The following is a 27836-nucleotide window of genomic DNA, read 5'->3' as shown; positions in this document are numbered from 1 at the left end:
CTACTTGTCCTTCAAAAGCCAGTTCAGGGACCACTCCATCCACTTTGACTCCCTTGTCCTGTGGGCCCTCTGCACCCACCATCGCTCCACACAGCAACGAGCTCCTCACCAATGCTCACACCAATGCATTCTTTTCAAATCACATTTTGACACACATCTCCTATTCCCCTAGACTAGAAGCTCCTGGAGACAAACATTTTTATGTTTCTCTTCCAATCATGGGGCTTTCCCAGTGGCCCAGGGGTGAAGAATCATCCCGCCATGCAGGAGACATGGATTTGATCCCTGGGTCAGGAAGATCCCCTGGAGAAGGAAATGGTAACCCACTCCAGTATTCTTGCCTGGGAAATTCCATGGACAGAGGAACATGGGGTCACAAAGAGTCAGACAGGACTTAGGGACTAAACAACAATAGTTCCAATCATGGACAACTGGCATCTTGCAGGCAAATAATAAAGAATAGATGCTTCTTACTTTGTTTCATCCATTTGCTATTATGTTATCAGTACCACCACCATTTTCATTAGAGTAGCTTTGTAGAACATTTTAAGCTTTAACTCCAGAATAATAGCTTACATCACTTTCTATGTTCCAGGTGATAGGCTAAGTGCTTTATATGATCTGATTTAACCCTAAAAGTAAGTCTCTGGGATAGACTCAATTTTTCCATTTTATAAAGGAGGAAGCCAAAATACAAAGAAAGTAACTTACTTCAAAACAAATGCAAAGATCAAAATGCAGAATGACGTGTCCAGCCTGTTACCTTTTATAGAAAAAGGAACAAGGGTTAAATATGTTTTTACTTACATAGGTGGCACTAGTGGTAAAGAATCTGCATGCCAATGTAGGAGACATAAGAGACGCAGGTTCGATCCTTGGGTTCTATCCCTGGGTGGGGAAGAGCCCCTGGAGGAGGGCATGGCAACTCACTCCAGTATTCTTGCCTGGAGAATCCCATGGACAGAGGAGCCTGGTGGGCTACAGTTCATAAAGTCACGAAGAGTTGGACTCGACTGACGTGAGTTAGAACACACCTAAAATATACCCAGAAATATATGCACTAATGTGATGACCAATATTGACTGCTGGGCAGGGAGGCTAAAAGCCAGAGGTACAAGCAGAGGCAGATTCAAGTCTTGGAGGCTCTGAAACTCATACAGTTTGGTCAGGACAGCTTTTAAAGAAAAAATCATGTAAAATGAATAGAGAATCAGGTACCTAACAGGGCCTTAGAAGAGGCCCATGCAAATAAGTACCTGAAGCTGAAACTCATGTAGCTTCATGTTAAATCTGCTTCTAGCTGGAAAAAAGCATTTCACGATATGTGATCTTACATGTGCATAGAATTTGAATCATGTGAATGTATTGCCTATTCAAAAAATATATTGCTTTTAATTTTTTAAAATACTATCTCTCCAGCTGATAGCATGAAACAGGACTTCTAAATTGCTCAAAAAGCAAATCAGTGTTTTCATTTGTTGACAAGCAGAGAAGGAGGTGCCTATAGTAAGCTAGAGAGGGTGCTGAGAAGGAATTCTGGAGTTTCCTGTTTAAATGGAAACAGGGTAGCAGAAGGTTGGGAATTTATCTCCATCATTTGAAAATTGAGACTCCAGGCCTGAGTCTAAAACGCTTGAGTATGTAATACTTACCGGACTACACATCACTTGCTGCACAAGTAGGGTTAAGGAGAAAGTCCCTGCTCCTTCAGTAGCTTACAAGAGCAAAATAAAACTCAAATCATAATGAGCTGATTGCTTAGAGAAAGGTTGATTTCCTGGAAACAGGGGCTGTAGGACCAAGGAGGTGAGTGGACTGGATGCTAATGCTCTTTCCCAAATGGATCTGACGGCCGGTGGTTTGCTATTAGTGCAGCCAGGAGAAGGAGGTCCTTTACTGTAAACTACCTAGAAAGCATTCGTTCTCTTAACCACTCAATTAGGATAATTTACCCTTGTGATATATGGGACTGTTCCTGCTCTGTGATTTCGTCTGAGCATGCCTCCTTCTAATGCAGATGGAAATAGCTCTGTTTGCAGCAGATGGCCAACCTGCATCCTCACCAGCCTAATGCCTCACCCTGCAGCTTGCAGCCTGGCTCTGCGGAAGGGATTGATCGCAAGCCCCCAGGTCAACAGGAACATAAAACGGCTAGCAGCTCCCTCTCTCTCTCTCTCTCTCTCTCCCACAGACAGAAAGAACTACACTTGCAGAGAATTTGGAATGGACACTAAGGAGAATCGTCTGACAGGTAAAAAATGTGAAATACTGGAGTCAGGGTAAGAAGGAGAGGTGTGTTTCCCAGATCCAGAGGAATCCCACACTTTGGATGGTTATTTACATGCTGTCTTAATTACAGGGGAGACAGCATGCAGCCCTCAAGGCCACTTAAATTGACCCCTACTTTTGAAATTCCTTAGTGATTGAAAGACCTTTTGTATGTGTGATGTTTCATTTGAATCAGGAGTGGATCCCCTTTCTTTTTCTATTGAAGGGAGGGAAGGCAACTGACGGCTGCAGAAGTAAAAATCAAACCAGTATGAGTGGGAAGGGACTTCCTGGTGGTCCAGTGGATAAGACTCTGTGCTCTCAATGCAGGGCGCTCGAGTTCAATCCCGGGCCAGGGAACTAGAGCCCACATATGCTGAAACTAAGACCTGGCAGAACGGATCCAAATAAATAAATATTTTTTTTAAGCAAGCAGGGAAAGACTAGAGGAGGGAAATATAAACTGTTGGGTTCACAGTCTTTGGCAACTGGAAACCAGGAGAAATTCATGACATACAACAAACTACTAAAAATGTTCTGTTTTATTTCCATGATGTGGGCAGGCTGGGGTTAGAGAAACAGAGGTGGGAAAAGGGAAGAATAAAAAGGTGATAAATGTAATACTGTACAATACAAAAAAGAAAGAAATAGTAAGAGGCAAAGCATAAACAGAGAAAAGTGAAAGTCGCTCAGTCATGTCCAGCTCTTTGTGACCCCATGGACTATACAATCCATGGAATTCTCCAGGCCAGGACACTGGAGTGGGTAGCTGTTCCCTTCTCCAGGGGATCTTCCCAACCCAGGGATCAAACCCAGGTCTCCTGCATTGAAGGTGGATTCTTTACCAGCTGAGCCACCAGGAAGCAAGAAGCGTCCAGACAGAGTGATGAGAACAGTAACACAGGCTGGGATCATGGACTATCATTCGCCCCCTGGTGGCCTTCAGGGATACTGCACCAAGCCAACAACTCCTAATCCGAAAGACCCTTATGCTGGGAAAGACTGAGGACAAGAAGAGAAGGCAGCAACTGAGGATGAGATGGTTGGATGGCATCACTGACTCAATGGACATGAGTCTGCGCAAACTCAGGAAGACAGTGAAGGACAGGGAAACCTGTCCTTCATGCTGCATGGGCATGCTGCAGCCCATGCGGTCCCGAAGAGTCGGACACGACTCAGCAGTTAAACAACAAAACAAAACACAAATTGTGTGCTACCACCTGGGCAATTTCCCATGGGGTGGATTATGTACTGTGTATCAAACGTAGAATATGGAGCCAAGTCTGAAGGTTCTTCCCTTGTTGTACCACCTACGGAGCAGCATCCTGGATAAAGAGTAGGAGGCAGGACATCTGAGATCAAGTTTGGGCTCCAATGTTATCTATAACCTCGAACAAGCTACTTATCTCCTCTTTGCCCCCATGTTCCTTTAATCACCATGAAAGAACAAAATTTTTCCAATTCATATTTCTGTAAAGAAGCTCCCTAGTATACAGAAAAACACAGCAGTGTGTAAGAAAGTTCTGTTTGCTCCCCCAGCTTTCTAAGCAACTTCAGGTCCATTGCCACCAGTGGGAGGTGAGCAATGGGTCTCTCCTTGCATGCTGTGTGCTGGCCTCGGACAGTCAGGCTCCCTGAGAAGGGGACGTGGTGCTGGAGTCTTCCTCCACCATCTTTCTAACATGACCATCTCGCCAGGCCACCATGCTCTCTGGTCTGGACTCCTTCCTACATGGCTTCCCAAAAGGCCTTCCTGTTGGCACTCTCCCCTTCCTCCAGGGATATCTCCACTGAGCAGCAAGAGCAATCTTCCTAAGACACCAAAGCATACTATTCCAGGGTGACTCCTTCCAGTGGGTCCCCAAGCCTCCCTAAACAAAATCCAAATATTCACGCAGGATCCTGGCATTATCTGCCCTACGCCTGCCCCCTGCCTTCCCTCCCACTGTCCTGCAGCCACACTAGCCTTTTAGCTCCACAGACGCACCCAGCCCTTTCTTGTCTGGGTCCCTTGGTCTCAGGACCCTCCTCCCTCCGATATTTTCATGATTGCCTCTCCTCATCCACTGCTTCCTCAGCTTCAATGCCTCCCTTTGAGGAGGCCTTTCCTGACCACTCAGAACTAGTTCCTTCCGTCTTTCCTTGGGCCCTCTGTTTAGGTTTTTCAAAGTCTTATTATTTAGCTCGTTTCCTTTTTGAGTGTATGTGTCGGCCTCCCCAACTAGACTGTAAGCTTTAAGAAGAAAGGGTGACATCTCTGGGTTTTTATTGACTGTGGCAACCCCAGGGCCTTTGCACAGCATACGTATGGCTCATAGCAGGTCCTTGAATTGTTGCTAAATGAAAATATGAAAGGATGGATGCATAAAATGGAGTTTGTGATTTTGGAGAAACAAAAAAGTAAAATTTCACAGGTTTAAAGAAACTGGAGCAGGGTATTGGATGGGGAGTGCTTTTGGCAAAGTCATTGCAACAGAAATATGCCAGGTTTGAGGGAGAGGCTTGTGAATTAATCACAGCCACTAAGACCAAAGTGTGTTAGTTGCTCAGTCGTGTCCAACTCTTTGCAACCCCACTGACTGTAGCCTGTAAGGTTCCTCTGTCCATGATATTTTCCAGGCAAGAATAATAGTTTCTCATCTTTATGAGAAATTAAGATGCTTGGAGAACATTCACACCTAACTGTGGAATGCACAGTGTAGAAATGATACTGAGTTTTTGTCTTTAAACATTTAGAGCTTTGACAGGGCAGGGAAGTGGGGGGTGTGGATGAGAGGAGGGAGAAAACCTCAACTGTCAGACTCGAAGCAATTAAGTCCATCAGAATGGAACAACCACTAAGGAAGGTGAATTTCTTGGCTTATAAACCTTCACATGGCTCCTCCGTGCTTTGGATATGCAAATACCTTCACTGACTGGCAGGTGGGAACAGCCTCCTTATCCACGCAAAGTCTTGCATCTGCTCCCAAATCTTATCACAGTGCTCGAGGTGTAATTAACTTGAGTGATGGCAAGCCCTTGAGGTGCCTGTCAAAAACTCCCTTCCCAAAGGACTGTCGAACCCTCACTAGGGGATCAGAAACAGGGAAGGGGGAAGCCCAGGGCCTGCATCACTAGCGTGTAAGCTCCAGGGAAAGGGCTGCAGTAGGTACCCAGACATACTGCTAGGCAAGGGCAAGCATGCAACAGCTACTTGTATGTTTAACTAGTGTCAGAAAAAGTCCTGCGGTGGGACTGATGCTCCCCATTCCAGCCCAACCTCTGCCTGACCCTTGCTGTTAGGCACAGCTAAATCCCCTGGGTGTTTTCACAACACACAAAGGTGCTGTCTGAACCTGCAGCTGGTCTGGCCTTTGTCTCCTCATTTGTAAAACCAGATAGTCTAATTCCAGCTTTAAAATTCCATGCCAATGTATTTGTGAATCATGATGTATCTACACTATCAATGCATTTGGTTCACTGTTCACAGATACAAAAGGGGTGGACTGTTTTTACGGTTTGTCAGATAAGATATAGGGGCCTCAGTTAAATTAAAATTTCAGATACATAATAGCTTTTAAATAAAAGCATGTCCCATGCACTATTGGGGACAAATATTTGGGACATTTGCTAAATCTGACAATTTTAGTTATTTGTCTTCTATCCTCCAAATAATGTAATCTTTTGGAAGAACAGGAAGTGGATCTTATCGCTGGAATCCCTTATAATTGTGTCTGTCAGATTTTTGGATTTCACAGACTAAATATTATTGGGTATTTTTGAAAGGAAAACTAATCTTGCTAAATGAAGACATTTATGACATTCTTTACTTTCCTAAAGAAAAACCAGTTAAACTTTTAAAAACCACTGGGCTGGCCAAAAAGTTCATTCGGGTTTTCCTGCGCTATCCTGAATGAACTATTGGTCAACCCAAAACAAAATGAGCCTTCAAGCCATTTTATGTAATTTTATATAATTACATAAATCATTAAAAAAAATAACTTTACAAGCTACTTATCACATTTTCCTTTTATTTGTGTGCATATAAGGCAACCAGGCAATGTTTCAAACCAGTGGACACTGCCCAGCTGACCGGTGTTTGGGAGTTTCAGCTGTGTAGTGTTCATTTGATGGCCTTGCACAGTTTGTTTTCTTTTCTTTTTTTTTTTTTTTGCTGTAGCTTCGAGGAAGCTCTGAGTCAATTGGAGCTCAGCTTCCACAACTACTCTCACCTCTCCCTCTCATCTTTGCTTCCCATGTTTTCCTCCAGGCCTTTAAGATCTCTTCAGTGAATGAATTTTTACTATAAGCTGCCTGAAGAACTTTGGAAGTACAGAAATTTAAACAAAGAAGCCTTGCATATAACAGTACTCAATCAGTGGCGCTGTTGACAAAGCAGATGTGAACACTCAGTGGTGTTTGATTAGTTTACTTTCTGAAGACAATTTTTTTAAACCGAATTCTTATTCTAAGTTCCTATTCTTAGAATTTTAGAATGTTTGTGCTAGAACAGTAAGCACATCTTTTAGTTAATCTAGACTTCCCGAATTAGGATTTGATCCCATGAATCTATAGGAATATTAGAACCCAAGCTCCACCGGTCCCCATGCTCGCTTAGCACACATCAAAGGGCAATATGTCATTTTACAAGTGAGCCAACTGCCAAGGGCAGTGACTGTCGTATGAATGGGTGGCGGACGTGGGAGGAGTGCCCAGCACCCAGCTTTTTAGCAAATTAACTGACTCTGTTGGGGGACAGGAAGGGCAAAGAAAGATGTTCATTTCTGCTCACACTACATAGTAGGAAATGGCTTCTGGGTATAAGTAATGAAACACCTAAGAAGATATTTAAAGACAGGAGGAGAAGAGGACAACAGAGGATGAGATGGTTGGATGGCATCACCAACTCAATGGACATGAGTTTGAGCAAGCCCAGGAGTTGGTGATGGACAGGGAAGTATGGCGTGCTGCAGTCCACGGGGTTGCAAAGAGTCAGACACGACTGAGTGACTGAACCGAAGAAGATATATCTCAAATAATAGCAACGTCTCTCTCCCATCTGATCTGAGATTTCACAGTTCCCTAAATACTTCTCCTATATTTTCTCAATTTGATCCTTACCACAACAAGAAGATTTAAAAGGTGGTACTGTTTTCTTATTGTAACTTTACAAATGAGGAAATAGAGGTAGGGTCACTGTGTTGACTTGGCCAATGCAAGAGGTGGAGCTGAGATTTGAACACTATCTACTGCTGAACTTCACTCAAGGCCTGTAAGACAGGCCAGTGCCTTTGTCATTTAAAAACCTGGTTCATTGTTTCAAAAGTCACACAAATTCTATATGATTATTTTAAGAAAATTCAAGTAATTCAGGAAATTCTAGATTAAAAAGTAGACTAGTGTACCCCATCCTCCCTTGGTTGTGAACTGAGTTTACACACACTGACAGATAAGGATTTTTTTTTTTAATGGATCAAACTATATGCATTGATGTGCTTTGTTTTCCTTAACAATACATCTTAGTCATTTTTCCAGATCCTTAAGTAAAGATTTGTTTGTTTTTAAATGTGCCATGTTTGAAAACAGAATAGCAATATTTATGTGTACGTGATGATAGGGGAATATTGTATTTACCAACAATATTTAATAGTGGAGTTGATTATGGAATGGAAACGGGGCTCACACTGGTGCTCAGAAATGGGGTAAACTGACTCTGATAGTGTCAGGTTACTAATTTTCTCTCAAAAGTGTGGGCTCCAGAGTCAGAACCACAAATAGGCTAATAAGGCTTTGAAAAAGTTATCCAGTAGCTGTTCTGTAAAAGGGGAATACAAATGCTGTGTGTTTCTTAAAATTGTAGTGAGGATTAAATGAGATAATTCAGATTAAATGCTCAGCACAACGACTGAAGATGAAAAGGATGATTATGACAATGACAGTGATGACAATGCTAATTCTCTTTTGGTTCAAGAAGGTCAGGTCCGCGTTGGAACAGCAGGTGATGCTTAAATTGCAAAGTTATCAATATCAGGAACGGGCCCTCCAGGGCTACCAAATCCGACTGCCCGTCTCTCCATATTACTATGAAATTAGCCACAGAGCAGTATCTTTGACTTGTCAAATGAAATTCTTGTGTTAATATGATTTTGTACATTTTGCACAGCTCATACTGCTTCCTTCCTGGGTGCCACTAAAAATAAGGAAGAGCATGGAAAAAAAAAAAAACCAAACAAAGAACCCCCAGTCTGACAGTTCTTCACAGTAAGACTTCAGTTTTGGAAACCTCAACAACTCAGGTTTAATGATCCAGAGTTTGGTGAAACCTTTCAGGGAACTGTTGTTTTGGAGTCGCTCAGTCGTGTCTGACTCTCTGGGACTCCATGGGCTGCAGCATGCCAGGCTTCCCTGTGCTTCACCGTCTCCCAGAGCTTGCTCCAACTCATGTCCATCCAGTCTGCGATGCCATCCAACCATCTCGTCCTCTGTCGTCTCCTTCTCCTCCTGCCTGCAATATTTCCCAGCATCAGGGCCTTTCCTAATGAGTCTGCTCTTCCCATCAGGTGGCCAAAGTATTGGCGCTTCAGCTTCAGCATCAGGGAAACCAGGACTACAATTCCCAGGGTGGACCGTTTCCACCCCGCCCATGACGTTGCGTCTCTCCGAATTCTCACCAGGCTCCTAGTTCAAACTACAAATCCCAGAAGGCCCTGCAGCACCGCTCCGGCCTCCCGCCTCCTGAACTCTTAACTTTTTAAAAAGCGCAATTCGGGCCGCCTTGCCCACTGGGAAATGTAGTTCCTCGGGGAGCGACCCTGCCACTAACACTACCTCTCAGGCCAGGGAACTGAAATAAGGCGAGCGAACTGGCAAGCACTCGAGTACCTGCGCCTAACCGGTCACCGGAAGAGCACCCTGGCTCGGGAGGGCCTTGGAGACGCGCCTGGGTTCGGGGTCTAGCTCGAATGAAGCTCGCAGTCTAGGTCTCAGTCGGCGGGAAGGTAAACCGGGAGGAAGGCGGCGAAGGACGCGACCACAGACCAGCATGGAGCAGGGAGTGGCCAACGGAAAGGGTGAATCCAAGTGGAGATGATAGGGGTGGGAATGGCGCTTCCGTCCTGCCAAGTCTGGGGGGAGATGCGCGCCCCCAAATCGGGTGGAGCCCAGGTCCTAGCAAAAAGAAGAGGGGCCTCCGTGTTGTGGGATGGCTTTATGGTTTGGGGCTGATCAATGGGACCTCATCCCACGGCCTCGTCTCCCCTGGCTAGTGGAATCAGCGCACCAGGCCTTGGACCTGGAGGATTTGGGGCCGCGGCAAAGCCCTGGATGGCAAGTTTAGGCAGGAGTGTTTTGCTCAGGGAACCTGAGAACTTGAGCGGAGCCCCGGGAACAAAGCCTTTCTCTAACGCCTTCCTAACTGTTGGCGGTTGGGGGAAAGTGGGAGGTCCCTGGGGACAGATGTTTGGGGGTTCTGGTCAAAGACAGTCGCAGGAGGAAGGAAACCTTTTTAACCCTAGGCCCTTCTCAGAGTTCCCCACCCCTACCCCCTTGTCATCACTGTAAACATTACGTGGCCCATTGAGAGCCCACTCTTCTGAATCAAGCCAGAGAAGTTGGTGTCAAGCGCCTGGGCTTAGAGTATTGTAAAAGTGGCTCAGCTCTTGGAAAAAGGACCTAAGTAAATTAATTGGGGGAAAAATCAGGCTTGGGATACAGGACAGTTTGTGAAAGATCCTGTTGTGCTGTGCTTCTGTTGTGTCCCACTCTTTGTGAACCCAAGGGCTGTAGACCACCAGGCTCCTCTGTCCGTGGGATTCTCCAGGCGAGATTACCTGCGTCTCGTAGGGCTCTTGCTTTGGCAGGTGGGTTCTTTACCACCCTTCCAGGGGATCTTCCCAACCCAGGTCTCCCGCATTGCAGGTGGATTCTTTACCATCTGAGCCAGGAGGGAAGCCCAGGATGCTGGAGTGGGTTATCTATCCCGTCTCCAGGGGATCTTCCCGGCCCAGGAATAGAACCCGGTCTCCCTGGTGGCTCAGCTGATGAATTCTCCTGCAGTGCAGGAGACCTGGGTTCAATCCCTGGGTTGGGAAGATCCCCTGGAAAATGGAACAGCTACCCACTCCAGTATTCTGGCCTGGAGAATTCCATGGACTATATAGTCCATGGGGTCGCAAAGAGTTGGACAAAGCGACTTTCACTTTTCTTTACCACTAGCGCCACCTGGGAAGCCCATATAATTTGCCGTAAATTTATCTATCTCCAAAATACAGGACCTGTATCTAAGGATATGGATAGAAAAAAAGAATTATACTGTACTCTGTGAACACTAGCTGGCTTTCCTGGTGGCTTGGTGGTAAATAATCTTGCCTGCCAATGCAGGCGATGCAAAAGACGCAGGTTTGACCCCTGTGGGGGAAGATCCCCTGGAGAAGGAAATGGCAACCCACTCCAGTATTCTTGGTTGGGAAATCCCATGGACAGAGGAGCCTGACAGGCTGCCGTCCATGGGGTCACAGGAGTTGGACACAATTTAACCACTAAACCGCCACCTACAAGCAGTGGTTATTGATGGATAATGAGATTACAGATTAATTTTACTCTTTTCTTTACATCTATATGTAGCATCTGGATTTGTACAATGAGCATGTATTACTGTTTTCACCTTACTTTTCCAAGAGTCACTTGTTACTCCTTGGTCGTGGGTTTACCACCTGCAGATTGCCTTGCTGGGAATGATAAAAGGATTCAGTTTGAGGGGTGAATTTAGAGTGCAGACTATGTGACGTTAATGTTTTTTTCCTTCTTCCAGGTTGGAAAGAGGCTATTTTATAAATGTCACGTCATGGTATGTGGTTGTTTTGGTCTATGTCAGTCTAATCCCTTATCCTTTCTAGTTTGAAATGCTGCCTTCTCTTTATCTGATGGATTTAGATTGCACTGCGTAACTTGCTTGGAATCTGACAACTAACTCATGTTGGTTGGTGGATGAGAGGGAGAAAAATATTGCAGTTGAAATACCTTTTCGACTTTGGATTTGATTGACCTTGCTATTTGCTTTTTTTGTCAGGGTCATGGTTTTTGTCATATGTGTGTGTGTCTGTATGTTTAATTATAGAAATAAATTTTAATATATCCTTTGTTAATACTCCTTGTGCATTTCCTGGGACAAAAGCTTGTTGAAATCAAGGTAAGCAAAAAAAATTTTTAAAAATTAATGTTTATTTCCATGTTGTTTTTCCTTTCTCAGCTTTTGCCAAGTTTCCGATTACAGACTGACATTCCTACATGAGCATCTCCCTATTAAAATGTCCTTGCCTCTTACAGAGGAGCAGAGGAAAAAAATTGAAGCAAATCGGCAGAAGGCTCTGGCCCGAAGAGCTGAGAAACTGTTAGCAGAACAGCATCAGAAACCTGCCCAGTCCAATCAGGGCCCATCCCAAAACCTCCCCCGAGATCCTTCTAAGTCAGGGAGCCATGGCATCTTTTTCAAACAACAAAATCCCAGCAGTTCATTTCATGGTGACCAGAGACCTCAAAATCCCCACAGTTTTCCACCGAACACCTCTGAGCAGGCGAAGGGGATGTGGCAGAGGCCAGAAGAGATGCCCACAGCCTGCCCAAGCCACCACCCACCAAATCAAGTGACTGTCGCTGGGATCTCCCCGCCCCTGGCAAACAGTCCTCCAGGGGTCCCCAGCCAACAGCTCTGGGGTTGTGAATTAGGTCAAGGTCATCCTCAGGCTTCACATGAGACCCAGTCAACACCCTTTGCTAACACAACTCACAAGCCTTTGGCCAAAGCAAAGAATTTCCAGGAGACAGCAGCCTCTTCCTCTGGACAGCCCCCTAGGGATCCTGAATTAGAGACCAGAATGGCGAGACCCTCCACCTCTGGGCAGAACATTTCGGGGAGCGTGACGCCCAGGTCAGAAGGAAGACTGCAACAGAAAGCAGGGACCCCGCCGCACAAAGTGGCAGGCTCCCAGCAGGGAAGGTGTATCCGGAACGGAGAGCGATTCCAGGTGAAGATTGGGTACAACGAGGCGCTCATTGCCATGTTTAAGAGTCTGCCCAGCAGAAGTTACGGTAATGAGTCTTCCAACTGGTTCTTTCAGATGTTTTTTTTCCCCCTGCTTCTAGAGTCTCTAACAGTTTCTCATAAATATGAAGAAGATGCATTGGCACATTCTGTCCATCCAGTTGTTAGAAAATTTCTATTTTAGTTCATGTTTCCTTTTGTAATAGACATCCCTTCCAAAAGCTGCCGCGCTTGGGGGCTGCCTCGTGGCCATGTGGAGAATGGATGCATAGTTATTCACAGGCCCTTTCCCCTGCTGCCAGGTGCTTTGCGTGCATTGTAGCACTTAAGCCAAACAGCATTTTTTTGTGTGTATGATAAGCAGATATTTCCATTTTAAAGGCGATAGAACTGGCTCAGCTAGGTGAAGTGGCATGCTCAGGTTGGTTCATCCGGAAGGGCAGAACCAAAGTGGTTATCCTCAGGTATGTTTGCTATCTGTCCTCTCTGGGGATTTTGTACCTCAGCAGGGGCTTTTCAGTTAACTGTCCTGAACTTAGCATGCATGCGTGCATTTGTTCATTCACTTGTTCAACAAACCTTTATTGAATGTCCAAGTACAACTCCTGCCAAGTCTTTGGCCTTATTGTGGGCAAACCAGGTACTTCTGTTTCATTTCAGATCCTGCCACCAAGACGTGGAACTTCAGCATGACCGACTATGGTCCCCTAAGTAAGTAGGTGTGTAGTGCCCCCTCATGCAGGGCGATGCTGCTCTTGAGGAGTTCCTTTGAAGTAGCAGAGGTAGTCTAGCTGGTGGTTCACATGGCTTTTGGAGTGCCATCCCAATGTTCCTCTCTTCTCACCATGGCCAGCCTAGTGAGGCAGGTCCTTGGGAGGACATCACTGATCATATTAACAAAAGCTGGCATTTATCAGAACCTGGTACATGCAAGGCTGTTCTAAGCCCCTTATATATTTGCTAACTCTTTTATTCCTTATAACAACCGTTTTACAGATGGGAAAACTGAGGTCCAGAGAGGTTCTGTAACTAACATAGGATCACACACAACCAATAGGTTGTGCAACTGGAATTCAAACCCAGCCCATCTGACTTCAGAGTGCCTATTCCCACCAGACTGTGGGCTCCAGCCATGCCAGGCAGCTGCGCGGGCCCTGCTGCCAGGAAGAGGAACAGTTCAGCAACAACACAAACCCGAGGGCACAGAGAAGGGGCGTTGCCCTGGCTGGTGCCAGGCTGTGCCACATCTGTTGGTGGTCAGGGCCCCCGGGTGCACCACTCCTGTCTTCTGTGATCTTGTTGACTATCCCGCACCAAGGTTTTGTCGCCTTCGGATGCCTGGAGCCTGCACTTGGTCAGTGTCAGCCCCGTTCTGCTCCTCCTCGCTGGCCATGTCAGTGCCCTCTCTCTCCCCACCCAGTTCAGAAAGGGGAAAGCAGAGGATCCACGGGGAGGTTACTCCTCCACAGATTTGGGGCATGAAGTAGAATTCTCTAGAATCACGAGTATAGTTTCTGGAAGTAATGAGACAGCCCCCTGCAGAGCTTCCTGTGTTGTGTGTGGGTTTTTTTTTTTTTTTTTTGGCCTCCTCCACTTGAAATGTACACCATTAGGTTTGGGAGAGCTCACTTCTACCATTATTTTATTTCTTTTATTCTTTTATTTATTTATTTATTTATTTTTGGCCATGCGAGGTGCCCATTGCTACTTAGGCTCCTCTCTAGTTGCGGTGTGCAGGCTTCCCATTGCAGTGGCTTCTCCTGTTGCAGAGCACGGGCTCCAGGGTGAGTGACCTTCAGTAGTTGTGGCCTGTGGACTCTGTACTTGCGGCTCCCGGACTCTAGAGCACAGGCTCAGTAGTTGAGGCACACGGGCTTAGTTGCTCTGCGGCGTGGGGGATCTTCCCAGATCAGGGATCGCCTACAGTGGCAGGCGGATTCAAAACCACTGAGCCACCAGGGAAGCCCTTACCGTTATTTTAATCCATTTATTGCGTGTTAGGAAGAGGAGAGACAGTGCTCTGAGTTAACACCGCAGGTCTTGATACCTGGTGTTGCATTGGTGCATATTAAACCAGTGATTTCCACTGTTAGGAAATTTTTTTCATGTCCTGTTGTTTTTTTTTTTTTTTTCTTATACTTTTATACGTGTATACAAAAGTAACCTACAGAGACGGTTTAAAGTCTCTGTTTTGTTTGATTTGTCATCTTTTTACTCCTGTCCTCTGACCATAATGCATGGTGACTTGGATGTTATTTGCTTTAGGAAATTCATTTAGGTTTTCTGTGCAGTATGATTATTTCTGGTAATGCTTCACATATTTTTTTTTTTTTTAAACTGTTTGTTGGGGACAAAATTCTCAGTGTAGCTTTCAGATGAATTTTGCTGAACTGTTTACCTCCCTGTATCCTTGTCAGTGTTTCGCACGCACAATCTGCTTCTGCCAAAGTATATCTTGAAAACCCTTGCAGCAATCATGAATTTGTGCCTGTATCCTTCTTTCTTCATTTTCAGATGGTTCATGATTTCTGTGTCATCTTAGTAGATTATACTTTTCATTAATATACTTTATGAAGACTGTCAGTCTTTCTATTATTCGTTTGGGTTCACCTCTGAACTTTGACTTTTTAACTCTACCACACACTCTTTGAACCCTACCACACACTCTTTGTAGGTCATGTGGAAAGTATATCAATGCACAAAAGAAGAAAAACCAGTCCCCTCATCTGCCCCCCATCTGTCCCCACTCACTATTAGCATTTTAGTTTTGTTCCTTCCAGCCTTTTTGCCTGTGCATTAAAATAACAATGTTTTGTATATTTAATACAATTTTTATCTTGCCTTTTTCACTTAGTGTTCCTGCATAAAGCATTTTTATTAATTTTTAATTTATGTATTATTTTGGGTTGCGCTGGGTCTTCATTGCTTTGTGCAGTGTGCATGAGCTTTCTCCAGTTGCAGCAAACAGGGATTACTCTTAGTTGCAGTGCGCAGGTTTCTCGTTGTTGTGGCTTCTCTTGTTGCGGAGCACAGGCTCTGGGATATAGGCTTCAGTAGTTGCAGCAGCAGGCTTAGTAGTTATGGCGCACGGGCTTAGTTGCTCTGAGGCATGTGTGATCCTCCTGGACCTGGGGTTGAACCCATGTCCCCTGAATGAGCAGGCGGATTCTTATCCACTGTGCAACCAGCAAAGTTCTAAAGCATTTTTATTTTAATGGTGCATGTTAAACAGTTCATTCCGAATGATGAAAATGTTCATGTCTGTTATTGAACCACTTTGCCCTCCAAAAGATGATTTAATATTGTTTTTTGTACCTTTTTGTTTTCCAAAATTTCTTCCAAAGAAATTAATGGCTATATATGGGAGATTAATTAATTAATGGAAGGCTATATAGCCTTCCATTGTAAGAATGTGTCATAAATTGGGTAAATCATGTTCTTTTTGTTTAATATTAATTTGCTTCCAGTTTCCCTAGTATCAAAGCTGTAAGGAACACCTTGGTCTATAAATTTTTGTGTTTTCATTTTGTGTTAGTTGAGACAGATTTCCCAAAAGTTGAATCATGATGATGACTTTTTATAGCTCTTGCTCTGTGTTGGAAGATTGTTTTCCAGAAGATTTTCAGATATCCAATTTTTCTCATTCTGCAAGTTTTATAACTAAAAATTGGCTTTTTATTACTCTGATTATTTGCAAAGTTGCATGTTTCTCAAATGTCTATTGGTCATTTTTCCCCTTTTTGAGTTGGTTACCTAACCTATCTTAGTGGTTTCAGTATTTTTTTTTAAGTATGAGCTCTGTTCCTATTTCTTGCAGATATCCTTATCCCGTAGTTTTGCCTTTCATTTCAGTTTGCGTTTTTTGACTGTTTAGTTTTATGTCGTCAAATCTATTAATCTATAAAATGCTGCAGTAATAGAGAAAATAAGATTCAAAATGGCATTTGTGGCCTGACAGTCCTGTGTCTCCTTCCTTGTCCTCCCAGTGAGGGACAGAGCAGTGACCTGGGAACAGGGTTAAGGGGCTGATTTCAGGAGTGTTGATTTCCTTCAGTGGCTTCTCTGACATAGCTGCAGAAATTATCTAATAAGTTTACTCATCCTGGTGAGACCCCTCTTCTCCCTGTTCATTTCTGAATTCTAAGTTTTAAATTGGAAAACCTAAAGAATAGAAGAGTTATTTTCAGGTAATCCTGAGCTCTCTGAACATCCAGTAAAAGCTCACCTGCTCACCTTCCCCATCTAACTACACCTCTTGTCTCCTGCCTGCCTAGCAAACCTCCTTGTCACCCTGCTCCTGCCTCCTCTCCTACTTGCCTGAGCATCCCAGGGCCTTAAAAGTTACCAGGTCATCAGCTCTGTCCTTTTCTTCTTCTGCAGTGAAAGCAGCCCAGCGCCTCCCGGGGATCACCCTGCAGCCTTTGGAAGGGGCTGAGGGCCACGTGGAGTCAGCCTCCACCAGCAGTGGCATTATAGCCAAGACCGGCCTTCCTGCAGCTCCCTCCCTGGCCTTTGTCAAAGGGCAGTGCGTGCTCATCTCCCGGGCCCGCTTCGAGGCAGACATCGGCTATTCCGAAGACCTGATTGCACTGTTTAAACAGATGGATTCCAGAAAATACGGCAAGTAGTTAGTTGCCTAATTCCCAGAAGGCAGAGTGGCCCATGGTCTCAGAGCAGGGTATTCCCGTCTCTTTAAATATTCAGAAGTGACTTTCTTGGCAAAGCCTTCCTAACCTGCTCTTCTTCCTGTGGAAAAGTGTTCCTTAAATTGTTACCGATAGTTGAGCATGTAGTGGGGTCTGCTTTGTCCTTAAAGGCCTCCCAAGGAGGAGACTCCTTCCCTGGTCACCTGGGCAGTGGCTGTTCGGTAGAAGCAGGTAAGTTCCTGCTGTGACCACTTAAACCTATTTAGTTTTATTTTGTCCTTAGGAGAGCTTGAAAAATAGGTGTTTGTCATAGAAATAATTGCCTTTGCGTAGACTCAGTTCAGTTCAGTTGCTCAGTCGTGTCCGACTCTTTGCATAGACTAAGACAGTGGTTTTCAAGCTTGAGCCCGCCTCCCAACCACCTGGAGCAGTGGGTGAATCACAGATTGGCCTATCCAACCCCCAGAGTAAATGTTGATGCCTGGGTTCCCACCAAGAGCAACTGATTTAATTGGCTTGAGGTGGGGCCCTGGATATTGGCATTTAAAAAAAAAATCTTCAGGTGAGTCTAATAATCAGCCAGGCTTGAAAACCACCAGACAAAACAAAGCAGTTTTGCTTAATTTTTTTAATGAGGTTCTTCAAAAGCTGCCACATCATAATAAGGAGCAGAATTCTGAACTTCTGGGTTTCATTCTTAGCTTGGGCCTTGTTGCTTTACAAAGTAGTGTGGCTCTTGTATTCCTTGGCTTTTCCCTAGGCAGGTTAGAAGGGCTTCCCAGGTGGCGCTAATGGTAAAGAACCCACCTGTCAATGCAGGAGACAGAAGAGACTCGGGTTCAATCTCTGAGTCAGTAAGATCCCCTGGAGGAAGAAATGGCAGCCCCCTCCAGTATTCTTGCCTGGAGAATCCCCGTGGATAGAGGAGCCTGGTGGGCTCTGGTTCATGGGGTTGCAATGAGTCAGACATGACTGAAGCGACTTAGCGCAGCACGCACAGACAGGTGGAAAGCAGACCTTTAAACCTCTTGCCTTTGAGACATTACACTCAGGCAGCTTCGTGGATGAAGCCTCTGTGGAGTGACTTGCTTAGCGAGCCTTCCTCAAGGTTGGGGTCACTTCAGGAGGGGGAGATGCTGGCTGCTGCCTTGTTATCCTTTAGATGGATAGAGTTTTGACGGGTGAGAGCAGGCTGGTGAGTAGGGTTTAGGTGTGATGCACAGGGCCCAGCCCAAGTCCAGAGAGTGTTGTCCTCATCCGCCCCCAGACCCCTGAGGTCTTTGACTTCTGCTTGGGGTGGCCCTCAAAAGGCAAGTACTGATGACCTGTGACTTCGGATAAGTGTGGCCTTTGAAATCACACTCCTGACATGATCTGTTTGTGGAGGAATGAGAACAGCAAAAATATTCATGCCCAAACCCTGCCCCGACCACTAGATGTTAAAAACACCATGACTGGATTTTTTTTCACCATAGCAGTTATTCACGGACCTTTCCATTTGCTGCCCTGCCGCCGTCAGGATCCAGCTGTTGTCAGAAAGGGCCTCCTGCACTATTCCCACGTCAGGAGTGGGCTGTCTGCTTTTGGTCTTTCTGTCATATTACACCTGGGCCACCTAGCTTCTCTCCTGACATGGACTTGGTGTCCATGATGCCTTTTCCCTAACTACCTTGCTTCCTCAGTGACCAGACAGAGAATTCTCTTGTACTACCCAGAAAGCATTTACTGACTTGCAGCTTACTTGATTTTCTCAGAAGGTAGATTGGTAGGAAAACCGGAAGTAATGAGTCAGTGCTGGGTAGGGAAATGCTCACCCTTCTTAGTTAATAACGTGTGTAGATTATGCTATACTCCACTAATCAGGAGATGGCATCATCATCATAATAATAATTTATCATTTACCTTTTTTTGAGTGCATTGTTTGCCAGACATGCTTTTATAAGCATTTTACATTTAAATTTTATGTAATCCTCACAAGAACCCTATAAAGCAGGGGCTCTAGGAGCCTCCTTTTGCAGATGGTGGGAACAGAGGCACAGAGAAGTTATGTAACTTGCCCAAAGTCACACAGCCAGGAAGTGGCAGACCTGGGATTTGACCACTCCAAACACATGTAGCTTGTTTTCCATGTACTAATTGAAGCTACTAATAATGGTGCCCAGCTTACAGCGCATTGAGGAGCCAAGGACATGGTCATGGAAGTTTCTTGGCTTAAAGTAAGCACTGAATAAGTACAAGCTATAGTATCCCAGCCTTGGAGATTCAGGGCATCTCTCACCTGCTAGGCCATCCCTGGTCGTCTGTCCATGTAACTCCCTTCGTCCCCACCCTTACCAACCCACTGCCATCTCCACGTCTGCTTGTCTTTCCTCCCTGAATTCTGTGAGTCTCGATGACAGGGCTTTTCAGTCTCTCTATCCCCACTGCCCAGCACAAGGTCAGCACGAGGTGGCCACCACCCGAGCTTCCTGGGGTTTTCTGAAACCAGGGGATGAATCAGTCAGTGTGGTGACCTTGCAGGAGGGCAGGCTGTCACGTTTGCCTGTTTGTCTCTTGTCGTTGCAGATGTCAAGACCCGGAAGTGGAGCTTTCTCCTGGAGGAATACAATAAACTCAGTGAGCTGCCCACCTTGCTTGTTTATATCATGCTATTGTTAAGCCTTAATCACAGGCCTCGAATTTAATGTAGTTTTCTTTTTTTTTTTTGAAGATTGATTTCTTTAGTTTTGACTCTGCCGGGTCTCCAGTGTTGCACATGGGCTTGTCTGTAGCTGTGGTGAGGGACTATTCTTTCTTTAGCTGCCGCGTGCGGGCTTCCCCTGTTGCGGAGCACAGGCTCTGAAGCGCGGTCTCAGTAGTTACAGCACGTGGGTTCATTTGCCCCAATGCACGTGGGGTCTTCCCAGACCAGGGATTGAACCTGTGTCCCCTGCATTGGCAAGCAGACCCCTAATCACTCGACCAGCAGGAAAGCCCCAATATAGCATATTTTAAAAGAATCGCCTCCTTCCTCCCCTCCGCTGCAATAACATGACATGCTCGTGTGCAGGACTGGGAAAGGAAAAGATGTTCTCAGCCATGCCCCTGCGCCCTGTGATAGTGGCTTTATGACAGCTCAAGGAAATGCAGGCCACATGTTCCATCAGGCGGAGGCGGTGCTCATCAGATACTTGAGGCCCGTGCTCTTGGGAATCAGAGGCAAGCTAGGATTGCCGAGGTTAGATGGAAGCTACTTTAGATCCCCTGGAAGAACGGGCTCTCCACTTACTGCTCGAACCAGATGGTCTGTGGAAGCAGGAGAGCTATAGTAGTAACAGGCTTCATGATGGGCTGAGTTCTGCCAGAGGCAGAAGCCGAGGCCAGGGCACATCGGTGTTTAGTACACGCTTTGGAGCCCGACCAAACGAAGGGCTATGTGTACAGATACAACTATGAGAAGGAGAAGTCAGTTTGGGCTTATCATTTTGCTTCTCTGTGCTCTGCTTGGGTAGGGCAATGAATGAATTCCAGTATGCCTGAGGAAGGGGTGCGGTGGGCTGATGTGGTCATATCTCAGCCTGTCTTGGAGTGCTCGTCTGTCACCCGTCTTCCAGACCTCAGATCCTGCAGTGGGTGTACAGCTGGCATAGCACGGGTTCCCCCTGTTTGACCCCTGAGAACTTTCTGGTCCCAGGGATGGTACCTGTCAGGCCGGGAGAGACATTCTCCTGCGCAGTGGGGGTGGGGAGGGGTCCACCAGGCTGGGGGTTTAAGGAAGAGGTCTCTTCCCTCTGTCTCCTTCTTATGTGATTTACTGTGTGACATCAGGTAGGTAGCTCAATATTCTGGGTCCCACTTGGCCCTTCAGTTAAAAAAAAAGGGGGAGGGAAGGTATTTAATCCATATCTATCCTACTGGCAGAAATTAAATATGAGGAAAGAGCATTCGATTCCTTGAGGGAAGACTTGCTGCAAACTCGGGGTTCAGTTTGAATATGATGAGTTACTTATTTAGTATCAGCAGCCACTAGCTGAGGCAAAAAGGGTGGCTGACATTTATCTGAGACTCCTTGGCTGCAACTGTTTGGAAATTGTGGCTTGAGCAAATTATTTGGCCAAAGCTGAATTTTTGATGAGCAATCAAAGTGAGGTTTTCTCTCTCAACCCGTTGTCTTTCAACCACAGAAAGACATGTAAATATGTGAGCTATGAAGCCTTTGACTTTTATGGAACAACAAAAAGCAAGACATTTGCAGCATTAGCAGATGAATGTAATGTTGAAAAACCATGACTTGCCGCTCATGTAGTATTATAAAATGGTTCCAAGTCTTGTGGGCCATGGACTCATTGAAATATGTGATGAAACAATGGAGTCTTCACTGGGAAAAATGCACAGAAAGGCCACGTGTAAGGTTTAAAAAAAAAAAAAAACCATGTATTTTATTTATTTATTTTTGGCTGCCTTGGGTTTTAGTTGCAGCACTCGAGGTCTTCGTTGCACATCTCTAGTTGCAGTGCTCAGGCCTTGTTGCTCCGCAGCATGTGGAACCTTCCTTCCCCGACCAGGGATCAGACCCTCATCCCCTGTATTGGAAGGCAGATGTGTAACCACTGGACCTCCACATGTAAAGATTTTTGTTTTTTTATATTACTAATTCCATGGACCTTGACTTAAGAATTCTAGAGTTAGGACTACTTTTTTTGCATTCATTGTAATGATGGGCTTCCCAGGTGGCACTAGTGGTTAAGAACCCACCTGGTAATGCAGGAGATGTAAGAGACACAGGTTTGGTCCCTGGATTGGGAAGATCCCCTGGAGGAGGGCATGACAACCCACTCCAATACTCTTGCCTGGAGAATCGCATGGACAGAGAAGCCTGGTGGGCTACAGTCCATAGGATTGCAAAGAGTTGAACACGACTGAAGGGATGATAATGGCTCATAGAATATAACACTGATTTTCCTTGTCTCTTTGTTGTTGTTCAATCACTCACTCATGTCCAACTCATTGCAACCCCAGACTGCAGCATGCCAGGCTTCCCTGTCCCTCACCATCTCCTGGAGCTTGCTCAAACTCATGTCCATTGCATTGGTGATGCCATCCAACTATCTCTTCCTCTGTTGACCCCTTCTCCTCCTGCCTTCAATCTTTCCCAGCATCAGGGTCTTTTCCAGCGAGTCAGTTCTTTGCATCAGATGGCCAAAGTACTGGACTTCAGCTTTAGCATCAGCCTTTCTAATGAATATTCAGGATTGATTTCCTTTAGGATTGACTGGTTGGATCTCCTTGCAGTCCAAGGGACTCTCAAGAGTCTTCTCCAACACCACAGTTCAAAAGCATCAATTCTTTGGCATTCAGCCTTCTTTATAGTCCCACTCTCACATCCATGCATGACTACTGGAAAAAACATAGCCTTGACTAGACAGACCTTTGTTGGCAAAGTAATGTCTCTGCTTTTTAATATGCTGTCTAGGTTGGTCATAACTTTTCTTCCAAGGAGTAGGCGTCTTTTAATTTCACGGCTGCAGTCACCATCTGCAGTGATTTTGGAGCCCAAGAAAAGAAAGTCTGTCACTGTTTCCGTTGTTTGCCAATCTATTTGCCATGAAGTGATGGGACCAGATGCCATGATCTTAGTTTTTTGAATGTTGAGTTTTAAGCCACCTTTTTTTTTTTTCAGTTCTTCTTTGCTTTCTGCCATAAGGGTGGTGTCATCTGCATATCTGAGGTTATTGATATTTCTCCCGGCAATCTTGAGTCCAGCTTGTGCTTCATCCTGCCCAACATTTTGCATGATGTACTCTGCATATAAGTTAAATAAGCAGGGTGACAGTATACAGCTTCAATGTTCTCCTTTCCCAATTTGGAACCCATCTGTTGTTCCATGTCCAGTTCTAACTGTTGCTTCTTGATCTGCAGACAGATTTCTTAGGAGGCAGGTGAGGTGGTCTGGTATTCCCATCTCTTTAAGAATTTTCCACAGTTTGTTGTGATCCACACAGTCAAAGGCTTTAGTGTAGTCAATGAAGCAAAAGTAGATGTTTTTCTGAAATTCTCTTGCTTTTTCTATGATCCAGTGGATGTTGGCAATTTGATCACTGGTTCCTCTGCCTTTTCTAAGTCCAGCTTGAACATCTGGAAGTTCTCGCTCAGTTCACGTACTGTAGAAACCTGGCTTGGAGAATTTTGAGCATTATTTTGCTAGCTTGTGAAATGAATGCAATTGTGTGGTAGTTTGAACATTCTTTGGCATTGCCTTTCTTTGGGATTATAGTGAACACTGACCTTTTCCAGTCCTGTGGCCACTGCTAAGTTTTCCATATTTGCTGGCATATTGATTGCAGGACCTTAATAGCATCATCTTTCAGGACTTGAAGTAGCTCAGCTGGAATTTCATGACCTCCACTAGCTTTGTTTATAGTGATGCTACGGCCCACTACTTTGCACTCCAGAATGTCTGGCTCTAGGTGAGTGATCCCACCTTCATGATTATTTGAGTTATTGAGTTCTCTCTTGTATAGTTCTTCTGTGTATTCTTGCCACCTCTTCTTAATATCTTTTGCTTCTGTTAGGTCCATACCATTTCAGTGCCCATCTTTGCATGAAATGTTCCCTTGCTAGCTCTAATTTTCTTGAAGAAATCTATAGCCTTTCCCATTCTATTGTTTTCCTCTATTTCTGTGCATTGTTCACTGAAGAAGACTTTCTTATCTCTCCTTTCTATTCTTTGGAACTCTGCATTCAGTTGAGTATATCTTTCCTTTTTTCCTTTCCCCATTTCATAGATTGGGGAAAATCTAGACCCAGAGGAAGGATACAGTTGTTTTCCTTGTCAGGAGCCTTTCAGGGTCACAGTAAAGTCTGACTAAAATTGCAATTCTGAGTTTGTGATGTGACCTGCTAGATGGAGAAGCCAGGTCTGTGAATGAAGAGACTAGGGAGATGAAGTGCTGGTAACAGACCATAAACCTGGGGAGTCGGCAGCTCTCTCCCACCCCTGGTCTCGGATGTGAAATCAGATTATTGACCTGAGCTAGTGACCATGTGCTTCTGAAACTAACTAAGAAACAACAGTAAGACCTGAGCATGTGAGTGCCCGCTGCAGGTACAGTGGCTGCTCAGTCTCCAGGTCAGGCCAGTCTCCTCTAAGTGTCCCTTCTCCCTCTTCTCTCAGTGATGACTCATGGCCTCCCGGCCACAGCGAAATTGGCAGCAGACCTTCTGTTTTCCCCTGCCTGTCACAGTCCAGAAGGGTTCTGCGTCCCCAAATCAGTGATTTCGTTTTGTCGGCTGCTATTTGAAAACATTCACATCCACATCTCTCCACCATGTGGGCCGGCAGCGTTCTGCTAGAGAGCTGTTTTACAGAAACGAGTTCTCGATGACTCATGAAGCCAGATAGCACATCCATCTGATCTCCCAGTGCAGGGAAAGGGTAGCAGAGAGTCGCTGACAGAGAATTCAGGCAGTCTCCGAAACACACTCTGTGGGCTGAACCAGCAGCGTAGGATTTGGGGAGCTGGCAGTCGATAGGAAACAGTAGAGGGTGCTTTTTTTCCCCCTTGAGTGGCTGAAAGGACATAATGTGTACAAAGCCTTGCATTTCACCCCAGCTGGATCATCAGCAGTTTCTTAGCTTTCAACAGATACCCGAGTGCTGAAGATCACTAGGATTAAAATGAAAATGGGTTCTGAAAGCACATGGAGTGCTCATACTCTTGAAGTGTGCAGAAATCAGCATGCTCGGATTTAATTTGGAAGCTTACAGTGTATGTCGGCATCAATATGAACACTCTCTCTCTTATTAAAGCCATCAGCATTACCTAATTTCTTATCAGAGTGATGCTATTCATACAAAGGGTTCCCAGAAATATGCTGGGAAAAGATTGAAGGAAGAGGAGAAGGGGGAGGCAGGGGACGAGATGGCTAGGTAGCATCACCGACTCAATGGACATGAATTTGAGCAAACTCTGGGAGATAATGAAAGATAGAAAAGCCTGGTGTGCTGCAGTCCATGGGGTCACAAAGATTCGGACACGACTTAGTGAATGAACAACAACCAAAATATTTAGGGAAAGACAAATGGATTTAAATATATTGAAAATGCAACACAGTTTAAGGTGGTGGTAGATAGCTCAGCCTCCATGTTCACTTCAGTATTTGCAACTGGCAGTTGATGGTTGTGGCCGAAGGCTTTTGGAATACTTTGTGGGGAGATTAAGAACACATGATCATGTGGAACAGAGAACCGTCAGCCTTAGAATTTCAAGTGACATGGGGTAGAAATGAAATGGACCCAAGTTCTCTCTTTGATTCCTTCGCCTGGACTCCTGGAGAATCCAGTGAGCCCCTTGGTGGGTTACGACGGCTCTCCCGGGGCGCCCCTGAGAGGTAAAGGGTAAAGAGCAATCGAGGATCTGTAGACAGTGGTCACTTTTCTAGTTAGATTTTTTGAAGGAAATGACGAAAAGGAAGACATCTTGAAAGCTGCAACTGTGGCTGTGACCACAGCCTGTGACTGGTAGTTTAATGATATTCTACTACCAGGGATTTCAGGCTCTGTCTTTTCTCTCACTTTAAATTTTAACTGATGTCATCTTGCCTTCCCTCACCATACAGAATTCTGTTTTATTTGAAACTTGAGTGTTTTTTTTTTTTTCCTGTTCCTTTATTGAATAAAGAGGTTGTGTTTTGTTTTTTCTTTTGAAATCAGGTGAAGCTCAGTTCCTTGAAAAAAGAAAAATCAGTGCGATTACTTTGCTTTCATTTCCATGTAGACCCTAGGTCATTTGTTTTTCCCAGCTGGTTTAATGGCTGTGACTAGATGAGGTCTCTCCATCCGTTACGTTGGAGTGTGGAAGCAGCACATGTGGAAGGAAAGGAAAGACCCTGAAATACAAGCTTTAGTTCAAAGAGAGTCGTGGCCACTCCCAGTGTAGACTCTCAGCTAAGCAGGGGTTGGTAAAGCTCTCTTGTAAAGGGCCAGACAGCTCACATTTCAGGCTTTGTGGGCTGTGCCCTCTGTCCCAGTGACTCAGCTGCACCATCAGGCAGGACAGCTGCCATTGACTGTCCACTCACGCTTGGGCACAGCTGTCTCCACACACTTTATTTATCAGAACAACAAGTACGCTGATTTGGTCCACAGGCCACCTCTCCCAAGAGGAGATGCTTTTTCTCTTATGGAAAATGTCCAAAGTGCAAGGCCATGTGCATAGTTCTCAGTCGGTGGCCTTTACATGACTCTGCCCTTTGTTGGTATTTGTAAATAGCACTCCTGTCCCACTGATTTTTCTCCCTCCCCCACCACCCCACCTCCCGGCTTATGACATTATTTTATTTTTGGTTTTTTTTTGCTTTTATTTATTTTTAATACTTTTTATTTTGTATTGGAATATGGCCAATTAACAATGTTGTGATAGTTTCAGGGGACAGCAGAGGGACTCAGCCATATACATGTATCCATGCTTCCCTCCCATCCAGGCTGCCACAGCTACTCCTCTTTCTTGGAAACACCTCACAGTTTCTCTGCATGGACTGCAGTGCTTTCTTGACTGTGGACAGCATGTAGCCTAAAGTTCTCCATCTCTTCAAACATCAAAACCAAAATAAAACATAAGGAGAATGAAAACAAGGCAAGATTTATTCATTCTAAGTCTTGCTTTAACTGGGCTAATTTTTGAAGAATAGGGTCCTTATTTATTGAAAGGGAATGCTAAAATAATTTTTTAAATGACTTTAGGTTAAAAAAGATCAGTCACAAAAACATGTTAGTTCTTTCCAGTGTCTGTGTAGTGTAGTGAAAATCAGTTTTGCATTCCTGAACACCCTCTTGTTTGCAGACATGAGAAGCAGAGGGAGAAAACTGGTGCTCTGCCATGCATCTGTCAGCACCCAGTTTTCTCTCCAGTCACTTTTTTGAAGAAGGTGTCACACTGCAGAATTCCAGTCCTTGAACTTTGTATCCCAAAGCCCCTTCTTGTTCTCCCAGAAGTCTTGGGCATTAATACTCCAATTCTTACACCTCTGTTCTTTCTAGTGGAAAGAGTGCGCTGCCTTCCACAAGTTCAGCTGGATCCTCTGCCCAAGACCCTCACCCTGGCTTTCGCCGCTCAGCTCCAGAAGACGTCTCTCTCTCCCGTGGCAGATGTCCCCGAGGCAGACCTGTCCAGGGTGGATTCCAAGCTCGTGTCTAGCCTGCTGCCCTTTCAGAGAGCTGGAGTCAAGTAGGTTCTTCCTCTGTCTTCTTGTGCTCTCTCTCCTGTTCAGGTTTATTGATCACCATGAACTAGGTTCAGAGGCTCTCTCTTTTATGAATATTCCTCTTTCACAACCTTCTGAAAGCATCTAGGGATTAGAATTAAACAGCCCAAGTGTGCCATCACCAAAGCCTGATTGTAACCATTGATTTCAAATTCCCTAAGTTAATCAGGGAATTCCCTAAGTTAATTCCCTAAATTAATCCCTCACCTAGACAGCATATTAAAAAGCAGAGACGTTACTTTACCAACAAAGGTCTGTCTAGTCAAAGCTATGGTTTTTCCAGTAGTCATGTATGAATGTGAGAGTTGGACCATAAAGAAAGCTGAGCGCTGAAGAATTGATGCTTTTAAACTGTGGTGTTGGAGAAGACTCTTGAGAGTCCCTTGGACTGCAAGGAGATCAAACCAATCAATCCTAAAGGATATTCAGTCCTGAATATTCATTGGAAGGACGGATGCTGAAGCTGAAACTCCAGTATATTGGCCACCTGATGCAAAGAACTGACTCATTGGAAAAGACCCTGATGCTGGAAAAGATTGAAGGCAGGAGGAGAAGGGGATGGCAGAGGATGAGATGGTTGGATGGCATCACCGACTCGATGGGCATGAGTTTGAGCAAGCTCCAGGAGTTGGCGATGGACAGGGAAGCCTAGTGTGCTGCAG

The 27836-nt window shown here is 45.1% G+C and overlaps 1 protein-coding gene across 1 annotated transcript in view; it reads left to right on the top strand.

Moving 5' to 3' along the window:
• The first annotated feature begins 9016 nt into the window (after positions 1-9016).
• SMARCAL1 (SWI/SNF related, matrix associated, actin dependent regulator of chromatin, subfamily a like 1) overlaps positions 9017-27836 on the top strand; it is a 51307-nt gene continuing 32487 nt past the window's right edge. Inside the window, exons 1-7 of the mRNA XM_043910108.1 lie at positions 9017-9317; positions 11057-11092; positions 11495-12333; positions 12947-12997; positions 16667-16906; positions 19498-19548; positions 26951-27137. Of these exons, the coding sequence (XP_043766043.1) occupies positions 11553-12333; positions 12947-12997; positions 16667-16906; positions 19498-19548; positions 26951-27137 (1310 nt within the window). The 5' untranslated portion in view covers positions 9017-9317; positions 11057-11092; positions 11495-11552. The remainder of the gene's footprint in view (positions 9318-11056; positions 11093-11494; positions 12334-12946; positions 12998-16666; positions 16907-19497; positions 19549-26950; positions 27138-27836) is intronic.

Source organism: Cervus elaphus, chromosome 8 (genome assembly GCF_910594005.1).
Source record: "Cervus elaphus chromosome 8, mCerEla1.1, whole genome shotgun sequence".
Lineage (NCBI taxonomy): Eukaryota > Metazoa > Chordata > Mammalia > Artiodactyla > Cervidae > Cervus > Cervus elaphus.
This window is presented reverse-complemented; position numbering and strand designations above follow the sequence as displayed.